Genomic DNA, 27,944 nt, shown 5'->3' on the forward strand with positions numbered 1-27,944 from the left:
ATTTCTCACTTTTCTTCAGCTTAATTTTGCAATTTTATTTTTAAAATGACGTTTGGTATTTATTTCCGTTCGAATTTTGGACAGTTTTACAAAAGATTTATTTTTTATGTATGAAGGATTGTACAACGGTAACACATGCTGTTTTATGATAGAGGAATGAATTCTCTGAGGACGTATGATGATGGAAAAGGATGGAAGACCTTCTTGTAGCCTTGACATCGAGTTTCTAGTGACGATTCTTTTTTCTGCTTTCTTCTCAGATACTTTTTTGTCTAGAAGTGTTCTAGCTTAATACTCATCCGATTGAGATGAAACTTCTTTACGGTAAATAGGCGTAATGTGTAGATGTGCAGAATGAACGATGTATGTACGTGCGGGTGCATGCGATGAGTGAAATGACTGATATACTTGATATAGTCGTAACTTTTAGATTTTTGAAAGGAATGCTTTGAAACTCAAAATATAAAGATATATTAATGGTTTAGACAAGTTGACGTGATCAAATTAGCTTGAACTAACGCACATTCACATTAGCTGAAACAAAAATCTTTCTTGTTCTTTTTTTTTTTTTTTTTTTTTTTTGACAAAATACATTAAAATTTAAAATATAAGCATATATTATGAGATTCTACAATGTAATACATACTGAAATTCTTGAAAACACGCCCATGCACATGTGCTGCAATTTTATTGGCTGAAACTTTAAATGGCTATAACTTTCTTAGTTTTTTTCAAAACGGGACGAAATTTATGATGTAGATAGGTTTAATGTGTCTAGATCTTTACATTATTCTATATCAAAAGAAACTGAATGCAAAGACATACATGCACGTGTGCTGGATTTTGATCGGCTGGCTAATGCTTACATGGTTATATCTCTCTTAATTTTCAACGAAATTATTTGATATTTAACACATTGGAATATATTGTAAGACACAATAAGAAAGTATGTGTAAAAAATCTAGAATTTGCATGCAAGCATATGCGCTGAAATTGATTGGCTAATACCCGTACGACTTCATCGGAGTAGTTTTCCGATAAAATTCTTTAGAAAATAAAGATCGTATAGTGTATTACCAAATTTAATTAACATTGTACGGAATGGGGCACCATAAGGGAATTGGAGTGCCGTTTGGGGAACATCTGTAACGGTTTCCGTTACAATAAGCACTAGGGTAGGGTGGTGTATCTTCGACCACCTGGGTAGTTTCGACCGTTTATAATTTCCTTTAATTATTTTGTTTATACATGTAGCTTGTTACTCTGTATGTACATCTATTTAATAGCATCTATTTGTGTATACAAAATAGATGCCTTTATTTTACGAGAAAAGTATATTTGCAGGGACCTATATACTAGTATATAGGTCCCTTGTACGTTGGCTTTTAAGAGTCGGGCTTGGATGACACAGCAAATGTTGTCTATATAAAGGGTCGGGTTTGTTCTTCACATTCCTTTCTGCTGAACCTTTCAAAGGTAAAGACGCATAACAAATTCTTGCAAAAAATACATCTAATTTTTGCTTTGTAATTTTAAAAGTGTTTGTGTCGATAATAATTTTATTTCCCTGAACCTTGACAAATCAGTAAATCAGTGTCTATAGGTGCACTCGATGTCTTCAAATTATTCAAATTTTGAAAATTACCATCTCTTATTGTCAATATTTTTATACAGATCTTTTATCTTTTTTGACGGAATAATTTGTATTTATATATATTTATATTTTTTTTCTTTTAGGGAAGACTCAAATTATTTTGTTTATATTTGTGCAGCGGTCGAAATTTCCCCGTGCGCGATCGAAGATACCCAACAGTATAAATATTTTGTAAATCGAACGCATCTATTTTATATTATGACGAATAATACTTGTAAAGACTATGTAATCTTAAAAAAATAAAAGGTATCCGAAAAAAAGACCAGAAAAAGCTGTAGCGTAACAGACAGTGGAATACTTGAATCAACTTAAGTACAAAAAAAAAATAAATAATATAATTGGTCGAAATTACACCACCCTATCATAATTACTTAAGTGTTGTATTACTATTTTCATTGTGTAATATAATTATATCTTTGACAAAATAAAATTTTAGATGAAAATTGATTTATGTAATATAAATTTTTGCCTCACTGATTATTTTAGATCGTCTATTATCTGTATAAAGTCCATAGGGAACGAGTTCAAAATTTGGCCTGTTTTTATCGTGTCAACTGTATGTGTTTCAGTCCAGTATAATTATTACATTGCAACAGAATGTTTTCCTTGAAACATCATAAGTAAAAGGAATATTTATCAATTTATAAAAATCTAAGATTATTTGAAAGTAATAGTGGATTCTGATGAAAATATGAAGCTTAGGAACAGTAATTAAGCTCTAAAGTCCAGTAAAACAATACGAATCGGGCGCATGCAGAGCAAAGATGGATCTCTAAAAACATCGAAGGTGGAATCCTTGCCATGGAGAGGCTAGCATCCCCTGTCGAGCGGTCACACCCGCCATGCGCTCCTTGACATGATTGGGCAAACGGAAAAATCCGGACAATTCAGTTTGAAAATAATGGCCTTACCATTTATATGAAAATACGTCAGTCCACATTTGACTTAATGGTAAATTGTATTTGCTGACGAAATCATTGTATTGACGATAGAATTTGCGAAATGTTGACTTTGAATGACTGTTGATATCCTTGTTTCATCAACTTATTTTTCAATAGCTTGCGTCGTTTTAGAAATTGTTCTTATTTAGAGCATACTCTTGAGTATCGAATCAAATGGGGGACATAAACTCCTTGTGCATACTTATTGTTAGGCCATTATTTACACACTGAATTATTAATGGATTTTTCTCCGTTTAGCCGATCATGACAATAAGCACACGGAGGGTGTGACCGGTAGAAAGGGGATGCTTTCTCCTCCATGGTACCTGATCCCACCTCTGATGCTTTCAGAGGTTCTGATTTGTATTGTTTCAATGGACTTTTGAGCTTGATTACTGTTCGTTATCTCCATATTTCATGCAGGTGATTATGATATATTGCTACATAAATAATTTATAAGGGAAGCAGACGATAGAAAAGTTGAAGTCATCACGTTATATAAAGGTTTGTTGTAAGTCTTTTTTCCAGTAAAATATCGAAATTTGAAACAGATCTGTCAGACTCTGTGGTATCTTTTTATCTTTTATTTGGAGTTCAAAGGAATGTCTCAAATCGACGTAGGAAAGAAAATGAATATTGTTAACTGTTAAAACATCATCGATATTTGTAAATGTTTAATTGAAGGCCACACCAATACTTCTTCTTTTCTTATAGATCTTTTTGAATAAATTCCGCTTCATATGAATAAATATTGAAATAAATACTTATCATTCTAATAAAGTATGTAATCATAAAATGCACATACGAAAGAATTTTAACCACTGTGAGCAAACCAGTTTTGAACTCAGCTAGTAAAACTCATTAAAAGCATTCTTATGTTCATTTAAAGTATTTAAATCTTGTGGTGTAAGTGAAATGAAAGTTCTTATCTGAAATATTTTTGCTTGGAGAGGAAATTTACAAAAAAAAAAAAAAAAAAACAAACAAAAAAAACAAAACAAAAAAAAAAAAAAACAACAACTCAGAAAACATATTCTGGAAATAGACATGTATATATTTTTATGTTATTAGATAATGGAAAACTAAATTTCATTATTTTTTTTAGGAAAAGATAACTCTTCTTTAATCTGCATAACACTACAATAGTTTTGATAAATAGAGAAATTTATAGTTTTTTAATATACAATTATTGACTGAGTATGAGTCCAACATAAGTTTGCTGCATCTGAAGGTAAAATATTTCCCAAAGCAGAATTAAGACTGACGACAAATTTGTCTGAGAATCAAAAAAATCAAGTGTCACAAAACTTCAAATCAGTTATGACGTTAGCGGACCAATACTGGATTAACATCGACCTCATAGCTGCTCCAATATCAAAATTGTTCGACCAATCGCCTTCAATTCTGATTTGTTTGACTTCTTTGTTTAAGTATTTGTTTTGTGAAATATTTGTAAGGGTGTAAAAAAGAGAACCTAATATCAAATCACTTATCAAAACTTTAAGTCCATGTCTGGCATCCGTCTATTCAAAACTATTTGGACCTGACCTGGTATTCAGTGTTTTTTTTTTTTTCAGAACTAGGAATCTATGTAAGAAGCCCAATTACTACTAATAAACAGCTTGGCTTGATTATTTCATGAATTTTACCAACCAACAGGGATTAGCTACGCTCCATTGCACATAGCACTTGTGAAATTGATACTTAATTCTGAAGTACAACTAATAACATTTGTTCGTCAATTTAGTGTATGAAACGTACTTTAGTTTATTTATGCATCCATTATTGTTAACGTTTTAAATAAAAACGTATAGTTATTCTGACATAAATGTTTTTCATTTAATTTTATTAAAACGTAGAGCTACCAATCTGATGGTCAAAAACAAAAACAAAAACAAAACAAACAAATAAACAAAAACAAAACAAAAACAAAAAAAAGTCTACTTATTGGTGGTAATTATCGGGGGATGATAATAACTGTAATAGACAGATTTGTACCTGAAATACCGTGTGGGCAGAGCCAAAAGGAACCCCTGAAAACATATGTGGTATCAGGTGTCGTGGAGGAGCAAGCATCCCCGGCCGACCGGTAACACCTGCCGTGTGATCCTTGTCATGATCGGGTGAGCCGAAAATTTCGTAGTGAATTCAGTGGGAAAAATGGCCTACCAATTTATATGAAAGAAGTAAGTCAACATTTATCCCAACGACGGATTGTATTTCAAACAAGGTCATAGTATAGACCATAGAATGTTCGAAACGAGATTGTTGATGTCATTGTATCATCAACTTATTTTTCAATAGCCTTCCACATTTAAAAACATGCACATCATGTCAACAGGGAGACAGTTGACTCCATATGCAGGTGATAATGGTACATTACTACATAAATAATGGAAGATGACGATAGAAAAGTTCAAGTCATCACTTCAATCATAAAGTTTTTTTATAAGGTTACTATTAACTTCTTTTTCTAATAAAATATCCAAATATAAAACAGATGTCTCAGACGCTTTAGTGACTTTTATATCGAGTTCAAAGGTATATATAACTAATCAAGGCAGGAATGAGCCTGATAATTAAATGTCGTCGATATATCTAATTGTCAAATTGAAGGCCACAACAAGGGACTTCTTTTCATATAAAGTTTTAAATAAAGTCTGCTTCATGTGAACGAAAAGACAGATCTGCTCATAACGATGCACAATTAGTACCCATGGGAATTCCAACAGATTGTTGGAAGACCTGTTATCCGAAAACCACATGTTTTTGTTATGCATTGTGAAACTTAAGCATCTTTTGAATATCAATATCGGCGTATTTATGTGTTTAGCCGAATATTTTAAGCAAAATAAGCTTGAAGATGACCGAAGACAAGTATACAAATATGCGAGATAATGAACTTGATAGTTTCTGGGACAACTCCTTTTACAACTCCCTCCACAACATCGACATCAATTCTAGCACCAGAGAGTAAGTACAGAAAGATTTTATTCATACATCCCCCCCCCCTAAAAAATAAATAAATAAAACACTTTTTATCAATAGAAAGCAATTGTTAATGGGGAAGGGTAGAAAGATACACTTCGTAAAATAAACAGTGTTTGGTGCATAGTATATGCTAGTACAGGTTAATCTATCAATGACGCTTAAATATTTCGTACGCTAAACTTATGTAAAATTCAACGTATAACATCGAAAAAGTATATTTTTCATTTGTAATCTTATTTGAAATTTGTAATAAAATGATCATTTTTGCTGTTTTTACTTTGTAGACATAACCCCCCCCCCCCCCCCCCGTGAAACTTTGGTTTTGGTATAAATTTGTGAAATAATAATCCGTAATACCTGTAAAAAGGAATTTTTGTTTCACCGGGAGGGGGTGTTTCACGGGGGGGGGGGGGGGGGGGGTTAAAATATTTCCGTTTTCCGTTGATTTCTATAGTGAAAAAGTTTTAACAAAATTTAGTTATCTCTTATTTCCGAATAAGTTATGTTTCATAAAAATTTCACATAAATATCTATATAAATGTGAAAAAATCATTCAAACATGTTAACTTTTGAAAATTTGAAGTAGGCAGCAGAACAATACAATCGTTCGTAGTTCTGCATTACGTTCAGAAAAATATCTCCCACATCTCAGATTTTCTTTATAACTTTTAATAAATGACAATTTTCAGTTTGTAGAACCTAATATGGACTACTCCATTCCATCATCTGCTCCTACATATTTTAAATCACATGAATTCCCAGTAACCAGTGTATTTAATCTTCGAAGAATACTGGCCTCATACTCTCATATATTTTTTTATTATGATCTGTATTGATAAAATTGAAACAAAATACCGTTTATTAATATTATATTTATTTTTTTTAAATATCCTAAGAGATGGACAGAATTTTATGCATGCATATTTAGTTTCCGTTACACACTTCATTCATTCTTTGATGAGCCTGCAATGATAGCCCCAGTGCCAACTGTTACAATGCCACGGTGATTTGTGATCTACATGGAATATATTACCCATGGGCAAGGAAACATTGTCCTCTGCTCTGTGGATTTTGTCAGGGTACACTATTAAGATAAAACATTGACAATACACTGTACATATGATTCTATAGTAACAATTTGATTTTTTCATCAAATAATAAAGCCAAACATTTGAAGAACAATACTTTAACATGAGAAATAAATGGGTAAAATAATGAAAAAAATATTATTTAGAAAAAGGTTTTCTGGATTATACATGATTTATTTGGATATTGTAAAAATAATCACCTTTACGTTGAGCCGACATTGTTAATTTTAGTTGATTAATAAAAAAAAATATACACCAAAACATTTTTGTAGAATCCTCGTGCAAAGATAATTCAAGTACAGACTGTGCTCTTTGTAACTCAACTGCGGTCAGGTACGCCTTGTGTTCCTCGTCGTGGCCGGGTACTCAGTAAGCGGAGAATCCGTAGTCAATTCAGTGTAAAATAATGACCTGACAATTTATATCAAAGACGTCATTCAACATTCAAATTACAGTCAGTTTTTTTTTTTAAATTTGCAAACAAGTTCGAAATGTTGACTTTAAAAGAGATCGTTGATATCCTTGTTATCATCAGCTTATTAGTCAATATCCTGCCTCATCTTTCGTTAACATGTTTTTGAACATGATCGATATGTTTCTTGGTCATTTTTAATAATAAAGAATGTCTTTAAAAAAATTGCTGAACACATATTTCCAACTTACCTTTGCAGACTTTTTTTTTAATGAAAAAGTCATATTTGTAGATAAATGTTATTGAATAAATTAGTACAAAAAATGTTGATTTCTACCTATTAACTTGTATAAATTTATTTTAGCCATATACAAAGAAAATTTTTTTATTGAATATATATATATATATATATATATATATATATATATATATATATATATATATATATATATATATATATATATATATATATATCCAAAGTCTCTTCTTTGTAATAGAATAAAAACACTTTAAAACACTTTTTGAAATATTTCAACCGTGTTACCGGCCTTCATCAGTCGTGTTTATTTAAATGCATAGCAACTAACGTTGAACAACGTATTATGACGTCACAATGTACATACACTAGAAAGACAACGTCATGAATCAAAATTGCGCGAAAAACATCTGAAAAGATTGCTAGAGTTGCAAAAGTAATCCAATGATACATATATTTGCACTCTAAATAATTTAAAATGAATTATTCCATATAAATAAACATATTCATATATACAATGTACACACGCAAAACTGTTCATATAATGGTTTAGGGGCAATAGTGCTCCCTTTTATTTATACCAAAATATTCAGCCATTCAAACATCTTGTGACACACGGCCACGGACAGAAACAGCAGTACATTTTTGTTACAAGAGTGATTCAGGTGACTAGAAATATATCAACCGTTTCAAATTTTAGCTTGATAATTATATCGAATACGTCTCATCCATTATTCTCATTTACTCATTATAAATTCAATTTTGTCACGTATTTCATTTAAAATTTATCGGAACGTATTGAAGATTCACTACTGTGGGAGTATAGTCAAAGATAACTGCAACTTTTTCAATGACATAACAGATGTTTTGGGAGATTATATATTTGCAAAATCTCGGTACACCTATCTTTAAAAAAGTCAATGGGACGAAAATACATGTATCAATAGAGCAGGGATATAATCGGTGCTTCATTGTATGAAATTACTTTGACCTGATTCAAACTGACTAGAATTTTTTCACCAAGTGCACAATTCTTTCATAAACATATGGGGAAAATAACTGTTACTTGCATTTCTTAACATTTCTAAGTTTCAACCCAGAATTTCAGAGTTTTTTTTTATTGTTCTAATAATTAATACTATTCGATCACGACTAAACATTACAGTGTACCTACAATGTATGATATTTAAAAGAATTTTAAGGTTTCTTAAAATACTTTATGTATATTGATAATTTATTTGGTCACATTTGCTGGAGTTATCGCGCTTGCAATTTACGCCGGCATCTTCTTATATGGTCAGTTAAGGCAGTGTCGCAAGGCAGAACCAATGGAATCGTTTCGCGGGAAAACTGTGGGTGCGTCTTTTTAGATGTAGCGTGGGTTCTCACTTTCTTGCAGGACGCCGGCGATTTTATACACGGAAAATTTTTAAGCTATTATTATGGATAAACCATATCAATTTGTTTCTCTATTGCGGTTTCAGACCACAAGGAATAGATGTTTTGGAAATTATGTAATCACATCATTAATTAGATAATTAATAGGAATTATTGATTAATATTGATTTAAAATATTAATTGGGTAGATAATCAAATATTTATAATTGCATATCAATTTTTAATAAGGTTATTATTACATAACCATTTAATGTGATCTACGTAATTATATGTAATCTAAATTTGGGATAATTAATAAAGTCACAGTGGTGGCAAAGTGCAACATAACCTTTTCTTTCTGTGTTATGTATTAATATGTATAAGATGGAGGGCTCAGGTGGTTTAAGGACATTAAGTTATACGAGTGGAGGAAAATCATACTATTCGAATATGCATCGAATTATGCTTTACTGAGAGTCTGGGGAATTCGAACATTATCAATTATGGATAAATTATATTACGTTTGTTTTCATAATTGTATTATTGTTGTATATTTATAGAAAAACTAGCGCACTGCACTAATCGGGTTATCGTCTTTCAATTATAATATATTCTATATATCCAGGTCCAATTTTGTATTTTGATTCCATCGTGACCTCAAGGACCATGATTTGAACGAATTTGAATCCACATGACTAAAGGTGTGTAAAAAAAATTCAGGAATATGAAACCAGTCAACAGACGCAGATAAAAGACGACATACAGATAGATGTCGGAGAATCAGAAAAGTTCACCTGAGATTTTGGCTCCGGAAATATAGAAAAGATTTTGAGAAAGATTTAAAAAAAAAGAAGAAGCAATTATGATTATAATTAAATTTTTATATTAAAGGAGTTGTACATGTATTTGCATGTGTGTAATATTTTCTGTATTAGATATTGCATGCTGGGATCCACGCCGACTGACTGTAAAATATATTCTTTTTTTGGCCAATAATTAATGAGTTGGGGTCACGTGGTCAGCTGAGCAGATCACCCACACGTTGACCACAGTTTATTCTAAGCACGTCAATTACGAAGACCCGCCACCACCCAAGCGATCCTAGCTCTCTTATTTTTATAAATGTATAATGTGGTTCTTATGTTTATGATGTGGCCCATACTGTTTTGATTTGCCATCCTTTTGCTATATTTTTCTTAAAAGGTTTGATTTTACTTTTTTATAGAATTTTTTTTTCAATTTTTAGAGATCAGACATTTTCATATCTTACGTAACCTACAGTCTGAGCTTGTGAGTCTTATCCCTTTCTTTCGTCATTTATTTTTACATGTATACCGTCAAATAAATAAATGACAATCATGCTCTCTATGTGAATGTGTTTAGCCATTTTTAGTTATCCTGGCGAAAATTGCTGCGGTGAACCTACCGAGCATTTAAGGATATAAATAAAAATTTAAGAACATTAATTTGTAAAAGCGAGAAAAAACATCAATAAAAGGGTTATTCAAAACTGTATGTTAAATAATTTATGCTTTCATTATCGAAAATACATCAAGATACGAGAGGAAGAGGATAGGTATTGATGTTTATTGTTCAATCCGAATTCTCTATACATAATAGACATTTTCTTTTTAATTTTTAAATAGATAAACTTTTCCACATTTTTAAGAATCGAATTCACTCGACAATGCTGTATACGTACACAACGTTCAGAGTTAATCTTAAAAATGCATTTGAATAATTTCGTAAATAACCAACTTGTTGTTGAAAAGAAAGTTCTTATCTGAAATATTTATTCTTGAAGAGGAAACTTACAATGGAAAGGCTCAGAAAACATATTCAGGTAATATATATTTTTTTGTGTTAGAAGACTACGGAAAAATTATTTCATTTTTTCTAATGAGAATACTGCAGTAACACGACAATGGGTTCTGATAATTAGGGAAATATATAGATTTTCATATGCCTTCATTGACTGATTGTGAGACCAGCATTAGGTGTGCTTCATCTGAAGACAAAAATAATTGCCAAAATCGAAGACTAAATGACAATGTTTTTATGTGAGGATCAAACAATTCATATTCCACACCAATTCTCATGATGTATGAGATATGACGTAAACGGGCCAGTAATTTTAATATTGGCCCGATATCAGCCTCATAGCCGCTCTAGTATCAGAATTGTTGAACCACTCGCCTACAGTTTTGATTTGTTTATCTTCTTTGTTTACAATATTTGTTTGGTGAAATACTTGTAAGGGTGTAAAAAATATATAAATTTTCTGCTTATTCGTTCTTAACTAAAACCACTATAGTAAACTATAGTTATGCTAACTATAGTTTACTATGGTTAACTGTTGTAAGTAATATCACTAAAGTAAATCAAAGTTTTCAAAGTTATTATTACAGTGTGATAGTGATCACTATAGTGTCATCGTGTTCCCTATAGTAAATAAATGTGTCCAAGTTAAAACAATAGTAAATATAAGGTTTGAAGGTGATAATATGCATTTATTGATGCCCCCGTATAACAACCTATGGCGAAAATTAAAATTTCTCAAATATAATTTAAACTCCAAGGTCAAGAGATAATATACATTTATTGACTGGGTTCGAGGGCAACATGCGACCCAAGAACAAATCTGTTTGCCTGAGTCCGTTAGGCCAAGGCAAACAGTTAGGTTCGAGGGGTCGACAAAATGCATTTTGCCCGATAACACAGTCAATAAATGTTTTGTTATACCTTTTACTTTTTATTTTGGCATAACATGATGTAAATTTTGTTTACCCGCACAGCGGTTTAAACTTGATCAATTCCGTAAAGTTCTGTCGAACTCCAACGAATGTAAATAAGATACTGCTGACCCTGCCCACACTGTGATGTAAGCGGTCCAACATCTCATCGACAGGTCCAATATCTCACTCTGCGGTCAAACATCGATTTTTTTTATGACCGCTCAGTAAAACATTGGAAATGTTAGACTTTTTTAGCATAGAATTATATAGGAAACAATTTTTGAAGGTATAACAACGATAGTTATTTAAAGTTTAAAAATTATTACCAAAAATAACTTTCCTTGAAAGAAGTATCTTATAATTTCAACTGTACTGTATGATTAAGTTTTGGAAAATTCCAATTTCAACAAATGAATGAAATCTATTGAGAATTCCATGTATGTTATAATCTCAGTTTATTACAATTTGCGTTGTAAAATGCACTTTGTATTCAATATATCTTGTTTTAAATTTTATATTTTGGTACGGGATACATTTGAAATCAAAATATTTCAATGACTGCTTTTGGCAAAACATTTATAAAAAGGAATGTTTTGTCTCTTATTTCATTTCGACTTTTTTACAATGGTAAATCATAAGATACATTTGAACTAACTTTAATCAAAGTTTTCAAAGTTCGCAGCACTTTTAAGGCTTCATAAAAGGGCAGGACCTAATTGATATAGGGAACTATATAAGGCTAATAAACTACATCTAAAATTAAACCTGTATTCATTTTTGTCGCGAGTTAAATCCCACACAGCATGATATAAACAAGTAACTGATCGCAAGTGTCGACTTGACGTCATCATGGTAACACGTGCAGTGAGAAGCAGATGAAGTAATTTTTTCCACAGTGGAAATTGCATTTTATTATTAAACAGAATATTATTAACAAATGTCAGATAGACCATGAATACCAATGCGAAAAGTTTGTTTAGTGCCACTATTTAATCAATTTCTAGAGAATATATTGAATGAATTCTATCGTTTTTTGTGTGGTTTGGCATGTTTAATATTGAGGTGCCTCATTAAATCGCCTTTCCATAAGGGCATACGCTTTATAGATCCTGTCAACTTTTTGAATATACATAAAGGGAATGCAAGTACCTCTTAACTTGAAAAATGCTGCTGCTTTCGTGAAATGTAGAGCATTACTTAATAAATACTTAAAATACTTGGTAAAGGTCACACATATTTCAACTTGAGCTTAATTATTTGACATTTTAAGTAATAAAATGCAAATTCTGTGTAAAGCAGCAGCACTTTCAAGAAACTACAAGATATGTAGAAACAATTTAGCACTTTAAATTTTAAACTTTGTTTGTGACCTCCATATAGTACACATTGTATTCATTTATCACATGTCAGGAGGTAACCAAACTAAATTCAACACAGTGTGAAGTTTACTATGTTATTTTAATCATTATTGAAGTCATTTGATAATATCATAGCTTTACTAAAATAATTTCAGTTTAAAAAGATTTCAATTTGTGAACTTCTATACATATGGAAAAAATGGTATTTATTCTGCTTATTTTCATTTCGGCCATATTTGAGCTATAATGGCAATACATTCTATGAAGCTTTATATAGAGAAAATGCAAAAATTTGCAAATTCACAAGCTTTCTAGCTTTTCCGCCAATGGTTTGATTTTTCTTATTATCTTCTTCCCAAAACGACAAGTTTGTTGATACCAAAGTGAAAGTTGCGACCTCCTTTTTGGTTTAAAAATTCGAAGCGAGAGTATATTGTTTAAATAAAGGAATGGCTATAAAAAGCTTACATGAAAGCGATTCAAATCTGCTTTAATCCCGTTTTTCTAAAGTTAGAATTATATTGATGGATCTACCTGATCTACCTGATCTACCTCAATAAGAGCATATTGTAACAAAAACTGAACACATTCTTTTCACTTACTCTATTAATTACAGGTTAAAACTAATTACATGTATAGTATTATTTTGGAATCAAGTATTTTTTATGAAGTCTGCTTTAAATGTTATCAAATACTTTACTTCAGAATCAGAATTTTCATTAGATCTTGGATTTCTATTATTCTAGAGAATCATTGATAAACGAAAAGCCAAAAAAGAGAAATATGATTCAGTAAAGGATGTATTCCACTCGCTAGGCATTCAAACAAGTCTACATGGAATCCCCAGAATTCTCTCATCCAAACACTGGTATCAACGAGGTCTTTGGACATGCCTGGTTCTTGTGACATTTGGATTCTTAGTGTTCCAAATTTATCAACTCGTTCATGAATACACCAAATATCCAATTCAAACAAAAGTATCTATGAAAAGGGATATTCTGCGGTTCCCATCTGTCTCTCTCTGCAACATGAACCCAGTGAAGAACTCATCGTTATCGCTTATTGATGGATCGGAGCTTAAAGTTGTTATAGATTCTGTATCCAGTGGAAACAAATTATCAGACCTAAATAATATTCACAATGAAGACATAACAAGTTCGAATCCAGTTTGGACCACTTCATATGATTATGGAAGTGCGAACTTTTCGGATCCGTTTGGAGACTACGATGAATATTACTGGTATAATTGGTGGTGGAGTTATTGCTGTGACTATCCTTATGATTTCAATAGCAATCAGGATAATTCCTATCAGCAATCAGTTAATGCCTTTGGAGATTATATGGAGGGTCAAATGGCCTGGGAGAACGATGAATGGAGCGAAAAAATTGAGAGGTTTGAATTTCTCTTCCAAAACCAGTCAAAGTAAGTCAGTTTGTGTACGCCATAATTCTATAACTCTTTACGTGATAGTTCATTATGATACCTTTCCCACTAATTATATGATGTATATTTCGATAAATTTGACGTGTCAACCTTTGCAATAGCAGTTTTAAGATTTCAAATGTCTCAGTTTTGGGCAGATTTTTTTATTTTCTATTTTTGTATGCTTATCCTCAATGAAATTTTGAATAAAGAGAAGTAAGCATTTACTTATGGAGAAAAATAAAGGTCAATTAAAAATGTCTCAAACATTGCTTCTAAACTTTTCATTTACATTATTTTACGATAAACTATTGCATTGTAAAGGAAGGTCAATACAAAATATCTCACACATTGCTTTTAAACTATTTTTTGCATTATTTTACAATATTTCACTTTGTTTAAACTATTTTAGTGTAAAGCAAGGCATCAAACGCATATTCTACAATTTGTTTTCAAATCTCTTCAGGGAAACTCGGAAAAAATTAGGACATTCTATTCAAAACATGCTTATAACCTGTTCCTTCAATGGAAAGAAATGCTCGGCAGTGTAAGTTAATTTCTATCTATCATCCCATCCATTCAAAAATATTTCTGACCACAGGAAGCTCTTAAAGCAATGCCTGGGCAAAGAGAAGAGTTGCATTGTGCACGTCGATCTTGTTTTTATTTTCTACAGTAAACTCGGTAACCACAATCCTCCGGAAATTTTATTGGTTGTCCAAATAACGAAACCCAACAAAAGAACAAATAAAAAAACTCACTTTAAATACATTAAAGATAGACTTAGATTATAACCTCTTTGAAAAAAAAAATATTTGCACTTTTGTGGACTGTGTTATGGAAAAGGAATTAACATATGAATGGTGTGACGTCACAGTCTTGACTGAGTGCGTCTTGCGAAGTCTTGTGCAGTTTGAAGATGAAATATGAAGAAAACGAACAGTAATCAAGCTCAAAAGTCCATTGAAACAATACGAAGTTGGAGCAGAGCAAAGACCTCTAAAACATCAGAGGTAGGATACCATGGAGGAGTAAGCATTCCCTATCGACCGGTTACATGTCATGATCGGGCAAAGGAAAAATCTGTCGACAATTCAGTGTAAAAATAATGGCCTAACAATTTATATGAAAACAAGTCAGTCATCATTCGACTTAATGATAAATTGTTTTTGCTGACAAGGTCATTGTATCGACCAAAGAATTTGCAAAATGGTGACTTTATAGGAGATGTTGATATTCTTATTTCATCAATATACTTTTCAGTAGCTTGCATCTAATTCGAAATTGTTCGTAGGTAGAACATGCTCTTGTGCAACGAATCAGCTGGGAGACATACACTCCATATACAGGTGATAATGGTATATAAATAAGGGAAGTTAACAATAGAAAAGTTAGAGTCATCATGTTTATCATAAAGTTTTGTTGTAATAATATTTGGCTATTTTTATGGTGTGTGTATTTTTAACAGTTAGTTGCCTAAATTTGTCCTAAATTTGTCAACATTTTGCTGAGAGCTCATTTTTAGGTGCCTCAAAATTAAAACCAAATTTTGATTTGATCATTTATTAACATTAACTTGGTTTTAATTAAACGTCTGGAAATCCAACTTATTCTCACAGTTCACTTTAAAGGATGAAATGCTTTAAAATTACATATCAGTCTGTAATATTTTTAAAAATCTAGTCAACTAAAGTAAATTCGATCCAACCAACCCATACTGGATTCCTAAACTTCATAAAATCCTCACAAAGATACGTTGCCGGGTCCAGGAAATGATCTACCAAGCGCATCTTTGTAGTCCTCACAAAAATATAATCTGCTGTAAATGAGAAACTTCAGACGTACTGTGCTACAGCATATTCTAGAGGAAGTGTAAATCAAATGTGGATTCTCAAAATTTCCAAAAACTTTTAGAAAATTCAAAATCACCAATTTTTCCCCCCAAAAGTCAGTAAGATCAAAACGTTCGACTTTCTACACTTGATACAACCATTCCTCACGATAAATTAAAAACTAGGCTTTTGATATCATAGACAATTGCTTCTTCAATAAATATGGAACTCGGAAATTTTCAAATCTTGTGATTGGTCAACAAAAAAATAACTTTGTTAAAAAGCACTCTGATTCTACAGACACGTACTCTAAAGTTGATATTAAAACGACGCTGGAGTTCCTCATTGACAACATGTATGTAGTTTTGGAGACTAGGTCTTCCAACAGACTGTTGTATTCCGATAGGCACTAATTGAATTTCCTTGATTAATCGAATTTTTCTTATTCCTATGAAGCAAAATTTATGAAAAAAAAACCTTCAATATGAGATGAAGAAAAACACTTATTGTAGCCTTCACTCAACATTCAGATATATATCGATTATGTGTTATCAATTGACAATAGTTACTTTCATTCATAAGTCATAAGTCGACTCGATATATCCCAGTGACCTCGAAATAAAAGACATTACAGAATTGGTCACATCTGTTTCATATTCGGATGTTTTACTGACTATAGACGATAAGGACCAACTAACAACTAAATTGTACGACAAAAGAGATGACTTCAGCTTTTTCATCGTCATGTACTGTAGTACTATTTTGCTATCACCTGCATAAGTTGTTTATGTCTCCCAACTTATTCAATTCTCAAGAGCATGCTCTGAGTACGATCAATTTTTAATCAGAGGCAGGCTACTGTCAGATAAGTTGTCGGTACAGGAATTTCAACAATCTCGTTTAAAGTCAGTATTTCGTAAATTCTATGGTCGTTATAATGACTTTGTTACCAAATATAATCTATCATTGGGTCGTTTTTGGGCTGACGTGTTTCATACCAATTGCTAGGCCTTTGTTGTTTAACTAAATTTGACTACGGAATATTCCGTCTACCTGATCAATACATAGGGCTCCCGGCAGGTGTGACCGGCCGACAGGTTGAGGATGCTTTTTCTTCGTAGGCACCTGATCCCACCTCTTAAATTTTCGGGGGTCCGTGTTTTATGCCCTGTTCACAAATTTGTATTATTTGTAGATTTTTGAGATCAATCAGTGTTTGTTATTGACTCTATATTGTTGTAGTTTTCAATTTAAGATTCATTTGTTTCATTTAAAATATCTTTTTCTCTTCATGATTTATATTGAATAAAATTGCAATGATTATTTTTGGTCTGTTTAATCCTTCAGTGACTTTACACTGTTTCAAACTACGGAGTATGGAAACTGTTACACTTTATCAAGTGATTTGTTCATAACGAGAAAAACAGGTCCTATGAATGGTAAGAGTTTATCAATCTATGCTGTATAATTTTTATACCCGCCTTAAAATGGCCGGGGCATAAAGTGTTACCCTCTTCCGTCATTCTGTCATTCCGTCATCATTCACTTTCTGTTCAATATCTCTGCAAAGGTTGCACACATTCAACTCAAATTTGACATATGGATACGTTGTAGAAATATGCAGGTCAAGTTTGAATTTGGTCATGGTCCGATGATTTTTGACAGAGTTATCTCTCTTGAACTTTGGAAAAATAAGAAATTTTCAGTTTCCACTCTCTAACTTTTGTAGAGATGTATGTATAAGGTTGAAATTGCATATGCAGGTATTTTACCAGAAAATACAGGTCAAGTTCGAATTTGGTCAGGGTCTGTGATTTTTTACAGAGTTATCCCTCTTGGACTTAGAAAAAAAAATTTCAGTTTCCGCTCTCTAACTTTTGTAAGAATATATGTATAAGGTTGAAATTTCATATGCAAGTATTTTACTAGAAAATAGAGGTCAAAGAGCTAGGTTCACTTTATGCATAAAATGGCCCTGTTGATAGACAAATTTATTCACAAACACTTTATGTCCCATTCTCAACATCATTATAAAGTAGAGACTTAGTGCTTTCAGTTTGTATAACAAAGTTTCCTCTAAAGAGTCCATATACTGGAAAACAGGTGGTGTGAAATTGCAACGTTGTTGAGTTTTGCAGAATACACGTGTATTTGAGAACCTTCAAAACAGAAATAAAATATGAACACACCTCGCGATCAAAAAATCAAAACATGTTTTATAATCCTCTTTAGCAGTTCTTTCCTAATATATTTGCACATTTTGGATAGGAGGTTGTGCTGTATATGAAATTTAAAAATATAGCATCATATTTTGGCCGTATTTGGAGAAAAATTCAGGATATGTGAATTATGACGCATTTTTGACGTCATAATGCATTGACGGGCAGGAAAATTACGGCATTATTGGTAGAAATTCAGTCACCAAGGGTTTAAGTGATATATGATGCCTTCACGACTAAAACTAAGCAGTATTATTTTTCCAGAAATTCACAGGGTCAAAAAAGGCCCTAAGTGACCCTTGCTCTTTGAATTTGGTCGTGGTCCGATGATTTTTGACAGAGATATCCCTCTTGAATTTAGAAAAAGAAGAAGAATTTTTTCAGTTTCTGCTCTCTAACTTTTGTAGGGATGTATGTATAAGGCTGAAATTGCATATGCAGGTATTTTACCAGAAAATACGGGTTAAGTTTGAATACAAATTTAAAACTAAATGTTGCATTTGAAGTTTTGCCTGCTTGCGGAGGCATTTGTGGCGATAACGACACATCTAGTTTAAAGCTAAGGTTAGATACAATATATGCATTAATTTGAAAATCATTTTGAAAAGCTTATTAAGAAAAGGTGCAAAAGAAAAGCTTGTGAGTTTGACATGCTTGTGTATTTTGTCTTTTACTGATTACTATTTATCCCACATTAGCGTTTTCACCACATTTTGAACAAATAAAACTTGACTTTTCAAAGAAATTGAAGGTATCATTAAACAAAGTTTCATCATTTCCAAACCAGTTTTAACAAGATTGCAAGTGGATACCGATAACTTAATATACTAACCATTTTGGTAATGATGAATCTCCATTGACTTTGCATTTACTGTTGAACCAATATACTCTGCTAACTCAATAGTTCCTACCAAAGCGGAAAGTTTGGGGAATAATTATGTTCTGATCAAATCTAGTTTGAAAGCTAGGAAATTTGTGTATTTTGAGACATAATGCAGGGCCAATGTGTGGTACTGTAGGTCAGACTAAAGTGTGCTTTAAACAGATCTCACACACATACATAACCAGTAAATATCAATTTATACGAACACGGATAAAGCAAGTTTACAGATATAGCAAATTTTTTTGTCCTTAGCAAGTTTTTTTTAATTAAAACTCCGTTGTTGTAAATCATTATGGTTTTAACGAACTCTGATAAAATGAATTTACGGATATAGCAAATTGATCCTGGGTCCCGAACAGGTTAAAAACAACGAAATTTACGTCTTTTATATCTTGCTTTTTAAGCTCCTGTAATTTTGATATTCAACTGATATTATTGTTTTTTGTAATATATTATCAATACCCATATAAATGTCTTCTCTAGGCCTGCAATTGATATTACAAGTGGAGAAATTTGAGTTAAGTAATTTATTTGATGGGTCCGGTTTTCGACTCGTTATTCATGAACCTGGAACCTTCCCATTTCCACAAGATGAAGGTTACACGATCAGTCCTGGATACGAAACAACTATTGGAATGAGAATGGTAAGAATAAACAAAGAGAGATATGAATTTGAAACAAAAAAGTAAAAGGAATCTTCCTATTGAAAAAAAAAATGCTTCAGTTCCTGTCTGTGTTTGTATTAGAAATCCTCTATCTTTATTTATGTCAGCTACGTGTGATGCATGCAGAACCACCATATGGTATCTGTGATTCAGGAGATGTCTTCTTTGAAACGTACGGATTCCGCTATACTATGCAGGTTAGTAAGTGTGCCATAAATATCAATGCAATAGTAAAAGTTGCGTGCAATTTTGTAACCATCCATGTGTAACAACTAAATCAATTTTCTTCTGCATGATAACAACGAACAAATTAAGAAACTTGTTTTAGGGTTTCTTCCCGTCATATTCCAATTTTTACTCACTCTCAGTTGATGTCCAAGTTCCCTTGACTGTCAATTAAGTCTGGAAAGAATCCAATAAAAATAAACTAATATATTTAATAAACATATTAAACGGAATGATTTTGATCGCTAGAATTGATTAATTTTAGTTTGAATAATTCGAATTACAATTACAAAAAAACAAAAACAAAACAAAAACAAAAACAAAAAAGGTCATCACACGTTTTATTGAGGGGGCACAGGCATATAGTATCTATGTTTTCTATAGTGATGTATATATCGGCAAAATTATTGGGGGGGGGGGCACGGCCCCCCTTGCCCCTCCCCCGGTTCCTACGGCCATGCTTTGTGCTTCTTTGATTTGACTCTGCACCTGAACCGATCAATTTTCAAAAGGTCGGTCATAGATCGAGGGTATGTATTAACACCGATTGGTATAATCAATTCAGCTTTACACAATTGGTAATATGCAAACTTGTAGTAATATTTTTGTATATTTTTTTAATCAACTTTTTTGAGAGCATGCTTTCATATCTCAAGATTTTATAACAAAGTAGCACACCAATTTTTTTGTTTGTAGGCATGTCTACAAATCTGCAGAAATAAGAAAGTTGTTGAAATCTGTAAATGTCGACCATCCAAACATATGGACATCAAATTCATGGAGAAATTTAACACTACCCCTATTTGTTCATCTAGTATGTATTGTAAAAATTAAGTATTATTATAATAATTCTATGATTAGTTTGTATCATGTTATGTAAAAGCAGACGTAAACAAGCATTCTGAGAGTATTGCATTAGCAATACTAGTCCCCTACCGGCAAGTGTAATCTGGTTCCCCTTTAAGAATTGAAAATGCCATAATTCCGTCAAAAATCAATGAAGCGGGACGAAATGCAAACTGGATCTATAACTAATCAAGGTAAATTCATATACCAAAAATCAGCTCAATATATGAAAGCGTTTAGAAGAAAATTGCGGAAAACCCGTAAAAATTGAAAAGGCCGTTAAAAATTAATGAAGCGAAACTTGATCTGTAACTTATCAAGATACACTCACATACCAAAAAACAGCTCAATATCTAGGAAAAAAATGCGGAAAACCAAGTGGGACAGACTGACAGACAGACAGAGGGACAGACGGACAGACAGACAGACAGACAGACGGACGGACAGACTCAGAGGAAACCTATAGTCCCCTCCGGTTTCACCGGTAGGGGACTAATAACATCGTCTCCCTTTCCTTGTTTCCGATTTTTGATTTTTTTTCTTTCTTCTCCTTTCATTGAAATAATGCTTCCTCTCGTGAAAAGGTTTAAGGAAAAAGAAGTCCTTCCATTATTTATTTCTAAGATTTATAATCTCGACTCTCAAACCGGAGTCGAGGCTTATGGTCACTTTGAAACCTCTCTCGTCTCTAGATATCTTCTCCTTGGACGTTTTTTTAAATTTATACAAATGGTTATAAATGTATGTTGCAAAATTTGATCTTTGGTTTCAAGATGAGTTGCAAAATCTCTAAGTTAAGTCAGATCAATATGATTTTCTAAGATCAATTACCTACAGCGGGATTTTTAGAGGAACTGACGTTGGCCTACTTTAGCTGTTTGAAACATGTAGTTGACCGTTAAAAAATATGCAACCTTGTGCTAATAAACTAACAATATTCAAGAAAGATAACTTTGATCAGAGAGTTATACTTTTCTTTTGGTTTTTCATGAACTCTTGCGTTAATCGGTATTCAGATGAAAATTCATTCGATAAACTTACCTGTATATGATTCCACTATACAAACCCACTACGACGGAAAATCAAACTTTGACTTATTTTGATATAAATTAATTTCTTGTTTTCTTTATATATATCTAAGGTACTTGAGATATTTTTACTGGTTTCCAAAGTTGTGAAACTTGTCATATTTTTTAGCAAGCAAAATGCCAAATTTTAAACCTGCTATACATATGTACTCAATGTAAAGTAACATTTCATTTTGTATTAATCTTGGAGTTTTAAAAATTTTGTAAATTCTAAACTTAAATGATATAGTATAAGCTCTGCTTTGAGTGTCTTCCTGATGAATGATAGTTAAGGCTTGTGATGTAAGCTGGAACAAATAAGAACAAGCTAGAACAAAAAAGAACAAGCTAGAACAAAAAGAAGTATATAACTCTCCTAATATTCATAGCGGTAATAAATGATATCTGATATCTTAATAACAAATATGATTTTTTAACTCCTCAAAGTCCTTCTAAACCTTTTTTTGAATAGATATGACAGTAGCTACTAATGGTACAAGAAACAGCAAAAATGAAAAGGGTACATATAGTAATGCCAAGCAGTGTGAAGAATTCATTTATTTCCGTATTGATGAACACTATATTGACTGTGAATGCGCAACTCCCTGCAGGTAAATAACCCTTGATTAAGCTAGCTAGGTTTGCATTAGGACACAAAGCACCCATAGATAAATTTCTTTTATCAGAACCTAACATTATATATCTTAAATGTATACGCCTCATCTCCTAAATATATTAGTATTTAAATGCATATGTTTGTTGTTTTTTTTTTTTAAATTTGCAGCCAAACACTCTATCGGTCTACTATCTGCGGTCGAGTATGGCCAAAAGAATCCTTTCTGGTAAGAATGCAATACATTTCATTTTCTGTAAAGTGCTTGGATGTATAATTCTTCAGTTCTCTATTATTGCCTACCACTGGAAAAGAAAGGTTTTAAATAATTCCAAAAGCAGGAGTGTGTCAATATTAAAATGGATAAAGCTCACATCATAAACTATTATCATTCCAATAACAGCGTGTCAGTTTGCTTGATCAAGTGTGTTTAACTTTCACACGTTGATTACCATATAACTCATTGGTTGGCTGTCTGGTATCAAAAATGAATCCAACTTTGCATATAAAAGACATAAACCCCAAATCCCACCAAGAGTATTGACTAATTGCATCGAACACGTTGAATGCATGATTGTTTACTGCGGCATTGGTAGGGAAAAAAACAACAACACGTGGTCAGTCACAGTCTGTTTTACTTCCTGTTCAACAAAGGAATTGACGCAGTAAATATTAGTAATATTCTTAATCACGAACACGTCCACATCTTGTATTTCTTACAAATATCCATCGACTATTGCTTCTAAACTTCTTAATAACAACAAAATTCCATAGTGCCTAGATATCGAACATCTGAAACATAATCTTTCTACGTGTTCATGTTCTTCTTTAACCTACAACTATATAGTCCTGCTGGACACGTCATTACTGGTTACGTAAATATTGTTAATAACGAGGACCATAAATCGCTTATTTTAAAAGGGCCAGAATTTGGGAAACCCAAATCTTTCAGCTGGTGTCATAATTTCGTAAATATTATAAGTTCTGTGGAAGATTAAGCCAGACGATGGGCCAAACATGAAAAAGAAGATCTTGACACTTTATCAGAATGGATTAAAAGTATCAGATGGATGTTGAAATCTCGCATTAACCGGCTGAGGTGCAATATGAAAACCATCTATCATTCTTTTTTTCAATAATTCAGAAGGGGAAAAAGAATTAGATAGATAACACGATCAAGATTTACTGGTCCAAGCTGACGAAGCAGGTAACAACATTCTCTTAGTAAGGCTCATTATTTTAATTGTATTGTAGAGGAACTTGGATTTAAATCCAATCATACTCATTTCTGAGGAAGACGTTCTTGAAAGTCATATGTCAGTTTTAAATATTTTTAATATTCCCAACAATCAAAATGAATTTGAATTACCATATACTGGATTCCTAAACTTCATAAAGTCCTTACAAACAAGGTTTGTTATTGGTTTTGTTTAGTTCTTCGTTTCATATGCAAAGTAGTATTCAATTCATTAAATTCATTGAATTAATCTCTGTGTCTCTTAAGGGAATAAAGTATGAAAATCGGTCTTCGCTGTTAAACGTAAGAGGGAGAATGCTTTATCTTTACATTACTGACAACAACTGTGCAACGGATAGTGAAGAATCCTATTCCGAATTGGAAAAAGGTGGCCTTTTTCGTAACGTTAAATCCTCGTAGACTCTGAATTTGCTGCTTGTCAATACACTAATTTTAAATTATTTGTTCTCATGGGGTTAACATTTAATTGTTTGAGGAAAATATTGGTTCATGGTGATTTTATTTGTTGTTATTAATTGTAAGGGAAGCATGAGGGTGAGAATTGAATTCTTGAAATTTCGTGGAAGACATGAATTCGTGATGCTTTTCATACCACGAAATCAATGAAAAAAAGAGGAAAATGTGTGTGATTTCACTCGAGATTTTGTTCTATCAGAAAATTTATAGGACAAGTCATGTGTTTCGGGATATAATGCAAAATAGGGATGACAGTACCGTGAGACGGACGTTTTAATTTATTACATAAAAATATATTATAAAATATTTATAATACCCAACGGCATGTATTTGCATGCATTTGCCGTATGAAGTATACTCAATAATTAATATTAATTGTATTGTATTATTTATTTATTATTGAAAAAATTTACAGGAAAAGGAATTGTTGAACACACAATGTGAACAATCCAATTACTCTTACTGCGACATGTATTTGGGGGAGAAAAATTCTGCGTTGTAAGTCTCTCTCTCTCTCTCTCTCATTTACCTACAATCGATTTCAAACAGGGGTAAAATTTTCCAATGGATGAGCGATGTAAATCATTTTCTTCTAAAGTACTTGGGGTTACCTATTGTTGGAGGAATTGTTCATTGACAAGTATGAAACTTTTCACCCAGAAAATAAAATACCACTTGATTGAAATCAATTGTTTGCAAGGTAATACCGTATAAGCAGAAATTTTAGCTAGGATTCAATTTTGGCATTTTTAGCGAGGGTGTTGGGATCGCTAAAATTAAATATCGCTAGCAATATATTCAGCATTAGAGGTTACGTTATCTCTCTATGCACCATAAAATCGCTTAAATTAATTCTCGATAAAATTAAATGATTTTTAAGGATAAATCGCAAAATTTGCGTCTCGCTAAAATTCCACTTATACGGTATTATGTGATGATAAACAAGATTTTTAAAGCATTGAGAATATTTCTAAGACATAAGGCATTCAATCACAACATTCAATCACAACATCTAGTGGTAGAAAGATACAGTTTATTTAAGGCCACATATGAATTTGAATGGGTTTTTATTACAGTTTTAAAGACAACTTCTTAAAACTGGTAATTTATTATGAAGATATGAACTACGAGGAAATTTCAGAGGAACCGTCTTATGATGTAAGTTGTTCTTTTATATCAGTTGAAGAGGTTGTGTATTGAACGTGAGTCATGATCGCTAACGAAAATATATACGATGAACAATATTAAATTATTGTTTCTTATAGTAACTTTGAGTTTACTGTAGTTAATGAAAGTATCAAAGTTTTGCTATTGGGAATTGAAGTTTTTAATAAAATAGTAAATCAAAATAATTTTATTATAATTGTAATAAATCAAATAAGAGTATTTTTACTATAGTAAATCAAAGTATTTTTTAACATAAAAATGAAATGGTTATATTTCATTGATCTCAATTCTTAAACAAGATAATATTGTTATTTATGATTATTATAAATTTTCTTAATGTTCTAATTCCAGGGTTTTCGATTTTTGTCGGATTTAGGTGGAGCTATGGGACTTTTCTTGGGTGCTTCTCTTCTGAGTTTTCTCGAATTGGTGCAACTGATGGTTGAACTTTTCAATTATCAACGTCACAAATGTCGTAAAAGAAAAATCAAAGCAAACGAGAGCCCGAATATTATCGTAAAACCGACCAAAGACACGACCGTAATAAACAACATATTCACAGTTGCTAAGAAAAAAAATGAAACTGTATAATATTAGCGAATCGATATTTGGTAACTCGGGAAAAAACTGATATTTGCACTTCTCTTTCTCTCTTTTTTATTTTCACTGCCCCTCTCTCTCTCTCTCTCTCTCTCTCTCTCTCTCTCTCTCTCTCTCTTTGATTATTTTCAATAAAAAATTACGTATAACGTCAACATGATGAAACGAGCACAGCTGACACAAATGCTGTCGGAACAATTTCAATACAATTATGACATTCAATCAACATATGCCTAAAGAAATAAGTTGGTCAAATGAAAACGGATCTTTGTAGTAGATTTTATCATATACCAACCCGTTTCTAAAAATCATAAGTACTAGAGGAATGTTTAAATCTATATTTTACTTATATTTATATTTGTGACTGATTTGTAGCTAATATTTGCGTAGTTTTAAACCAAAAAAAAAACCCTTAAAGAATCAAAATTCAAATTCAGATAATACAAAGTGAAAAGGCTTTATAACGCAGAAAAAAGCATAACGCGAAGCAAAAAGGCCTTAATACGCCTTTAACATAGATGTTATAATGCTAAGTTATAGAGATATTAAAACAAAGAAATGTGTTTCAAAATGCCAAACAAAAAAAGCAGAAGAAAGGGTTATAACACAAAAAACTCCCTGTATTTTGCCTTTAAAATGTATTTAATCTCTATGTCTTTTCGAAGGTGAATTCAGAACACTCCGTAATTTCTATATTGTTTAACTTGCGTGTATATTTATGTATGCCTTTTACAATGCATATTTTCAGGGAATTTATTTGCTGTTTTACCTTCATTTTCTAGATAACCGATCTTGATATTGTTTATCCTTCAAAGTAAAAGTCCTAAATTTTTGTTTAATATAAATAATTAATTTCTAGAGTACATCATTCAGATTTCTATAAATGATTGTTCCACACCCTCGCAGCAAACAATAAATTAGAGGTTAGTTTAATGACAGAAAATGGGTTGTATTGCCGGGCACAACACTTGCTCCATTTTGTCAGACAGTATTTTGCCACATGAATTTGTTATTTGTTCTGTAATACTGTGTTTAATAAATATAAAGAATGAATTCACCACATTCTTGTGTCATCTTCTAAATTCTTAATATACCAGGAGGGATTAATGTAAAATCTGTCCTGTTCTAAATTTTGTATTTACTCCAAACTGGTAAATTAGAAATTTAGATCATGACACTGGTTTGCTATAACCTTGTACGCATTGTCTTAACATCTAGTTGTGTCTGATTTTCATGTCATTTGATTTAATAATGTTTGCTTATATTAACTTATATGTTGCTTACCTTCTATCATTGTATTAGACAGCTTTGACACAATAAGATTTTCATGTTGAAAATTTAATTTATTTATAAAATTTCAAATCTGTATCCACAAATTAAAAATGGTTTGACCTCATATTATTGAAGAAATGAGGAATCATATTTAAACTTCTATATGAGGAGCTTTTTGGTAAATATGATCATGTACCAACCCGTATTTATATTCCGATAGATATTTCATGCTCTTTTTTTTACTTGTTACATTTTTAACTGATTTATAGAAAAAATTGCTGTATTATAGTTTGAAACCCATGAAACGATTTTATCAAACCTCAACGGTGTAAATTAACTGAATTTGTGATTAACCTGTATTTATACTGCCATCCTCAGAGTTGTCAAAAAACTGGGAAATACTCGTATTTCCCAGGACAGTGGGAAATACTGGTAATTACCGGGAATTACTGGTATTTCCCGGGAAATACTGGGAAATAAGAAATTAGGTACATATTTCATTCAAATTGACGTGTAGAACACGTTATTGGCTAAGATATCTACCTCTGGTATCACTGTCCCTGATTTAAAAAAGTCTGGTTTCCAAGTAATTCATTTTATACAATC

The 27,944-nt window shown here is 31.9% G+C and overlaps 1 protein-coding gene and 1 long non-coding RNA gene across 2 annotated transcripts in view; one reads left to right on the top strand and one right to left on the bottom strand.

Moving 5' to 3' along the window:
- The window catches only part of LOC133202800 (uncharacterized), a 153,335-nt gene that overhangs the window by 110,832 nt on the left and 14,559 nt on the right, over positions 1–27,944 (bottom strand). The window lies entirely within an intron of this gene.
- Positions 13,841–26,057, top strand: LOC133202817 (FMRFamide-activated amiloride-sensitive sodium channel-like). The gene is made up of 11 exons (XM_061338696.1): positions 13,841–14,235; positions 14,702–14,782; positions 17,415–17,506; positions 19,653–19,813; positions 19,942–20,031; positions 20,756–20,877; positions 22,473–22,583; positions 22,757–22,814; positions 24,715–24,794; positions 25,376–25,457; positions 25,818–26,057. Exons 1-11 carry the CDS (start codon positions 13,841–13,843, stop codon positions 26,055–26,057), a joined length of 1,512 nt encoding a protein of 503 aa, XP_061194680.1.

The sequence above is a fragment of the Saccostrea echinata genome, unplaced genomic scaffold (assembly GCF_033153115.1).
Source record: "Saccostrea echinata isolate AGI-Se365-2 ecotype Australia unplaced genomic scaffold, CSIRO_AGI_Sech_v1 ptg000047l, whole genome shotgun sequence".
Classification (NCBI taxonomy): Eukaryota; Metazoa; Mollusca; class Bivalvia; order Ostreida; family Ostreidae; genus Saccostrea; species Saccostrea echinata.

Coding starts and splice junctions, on each gene's coding strand:
- LOC133202817 (XM_061338696.1), top strand. CDS start 13,841: ATGAACCCAGTGAAGAACTCATCGTTATCGCTTATTGATGGATCGGAG. Junction 14,236..14,701: donor CTCTTCCAAAACCAGTCAAA/GTAAGTCAGTTT, acceptor AAATCTCTTCAG/GGAAACTCGGAAAAAATTAG. Junction 22,815..24,714: donor GGCCAAAAGAATCCTTTCTG/GTAAGAATGCAA, acceptor AAAAATTTACAG/GAAAAGGAATTGTTGAACAC.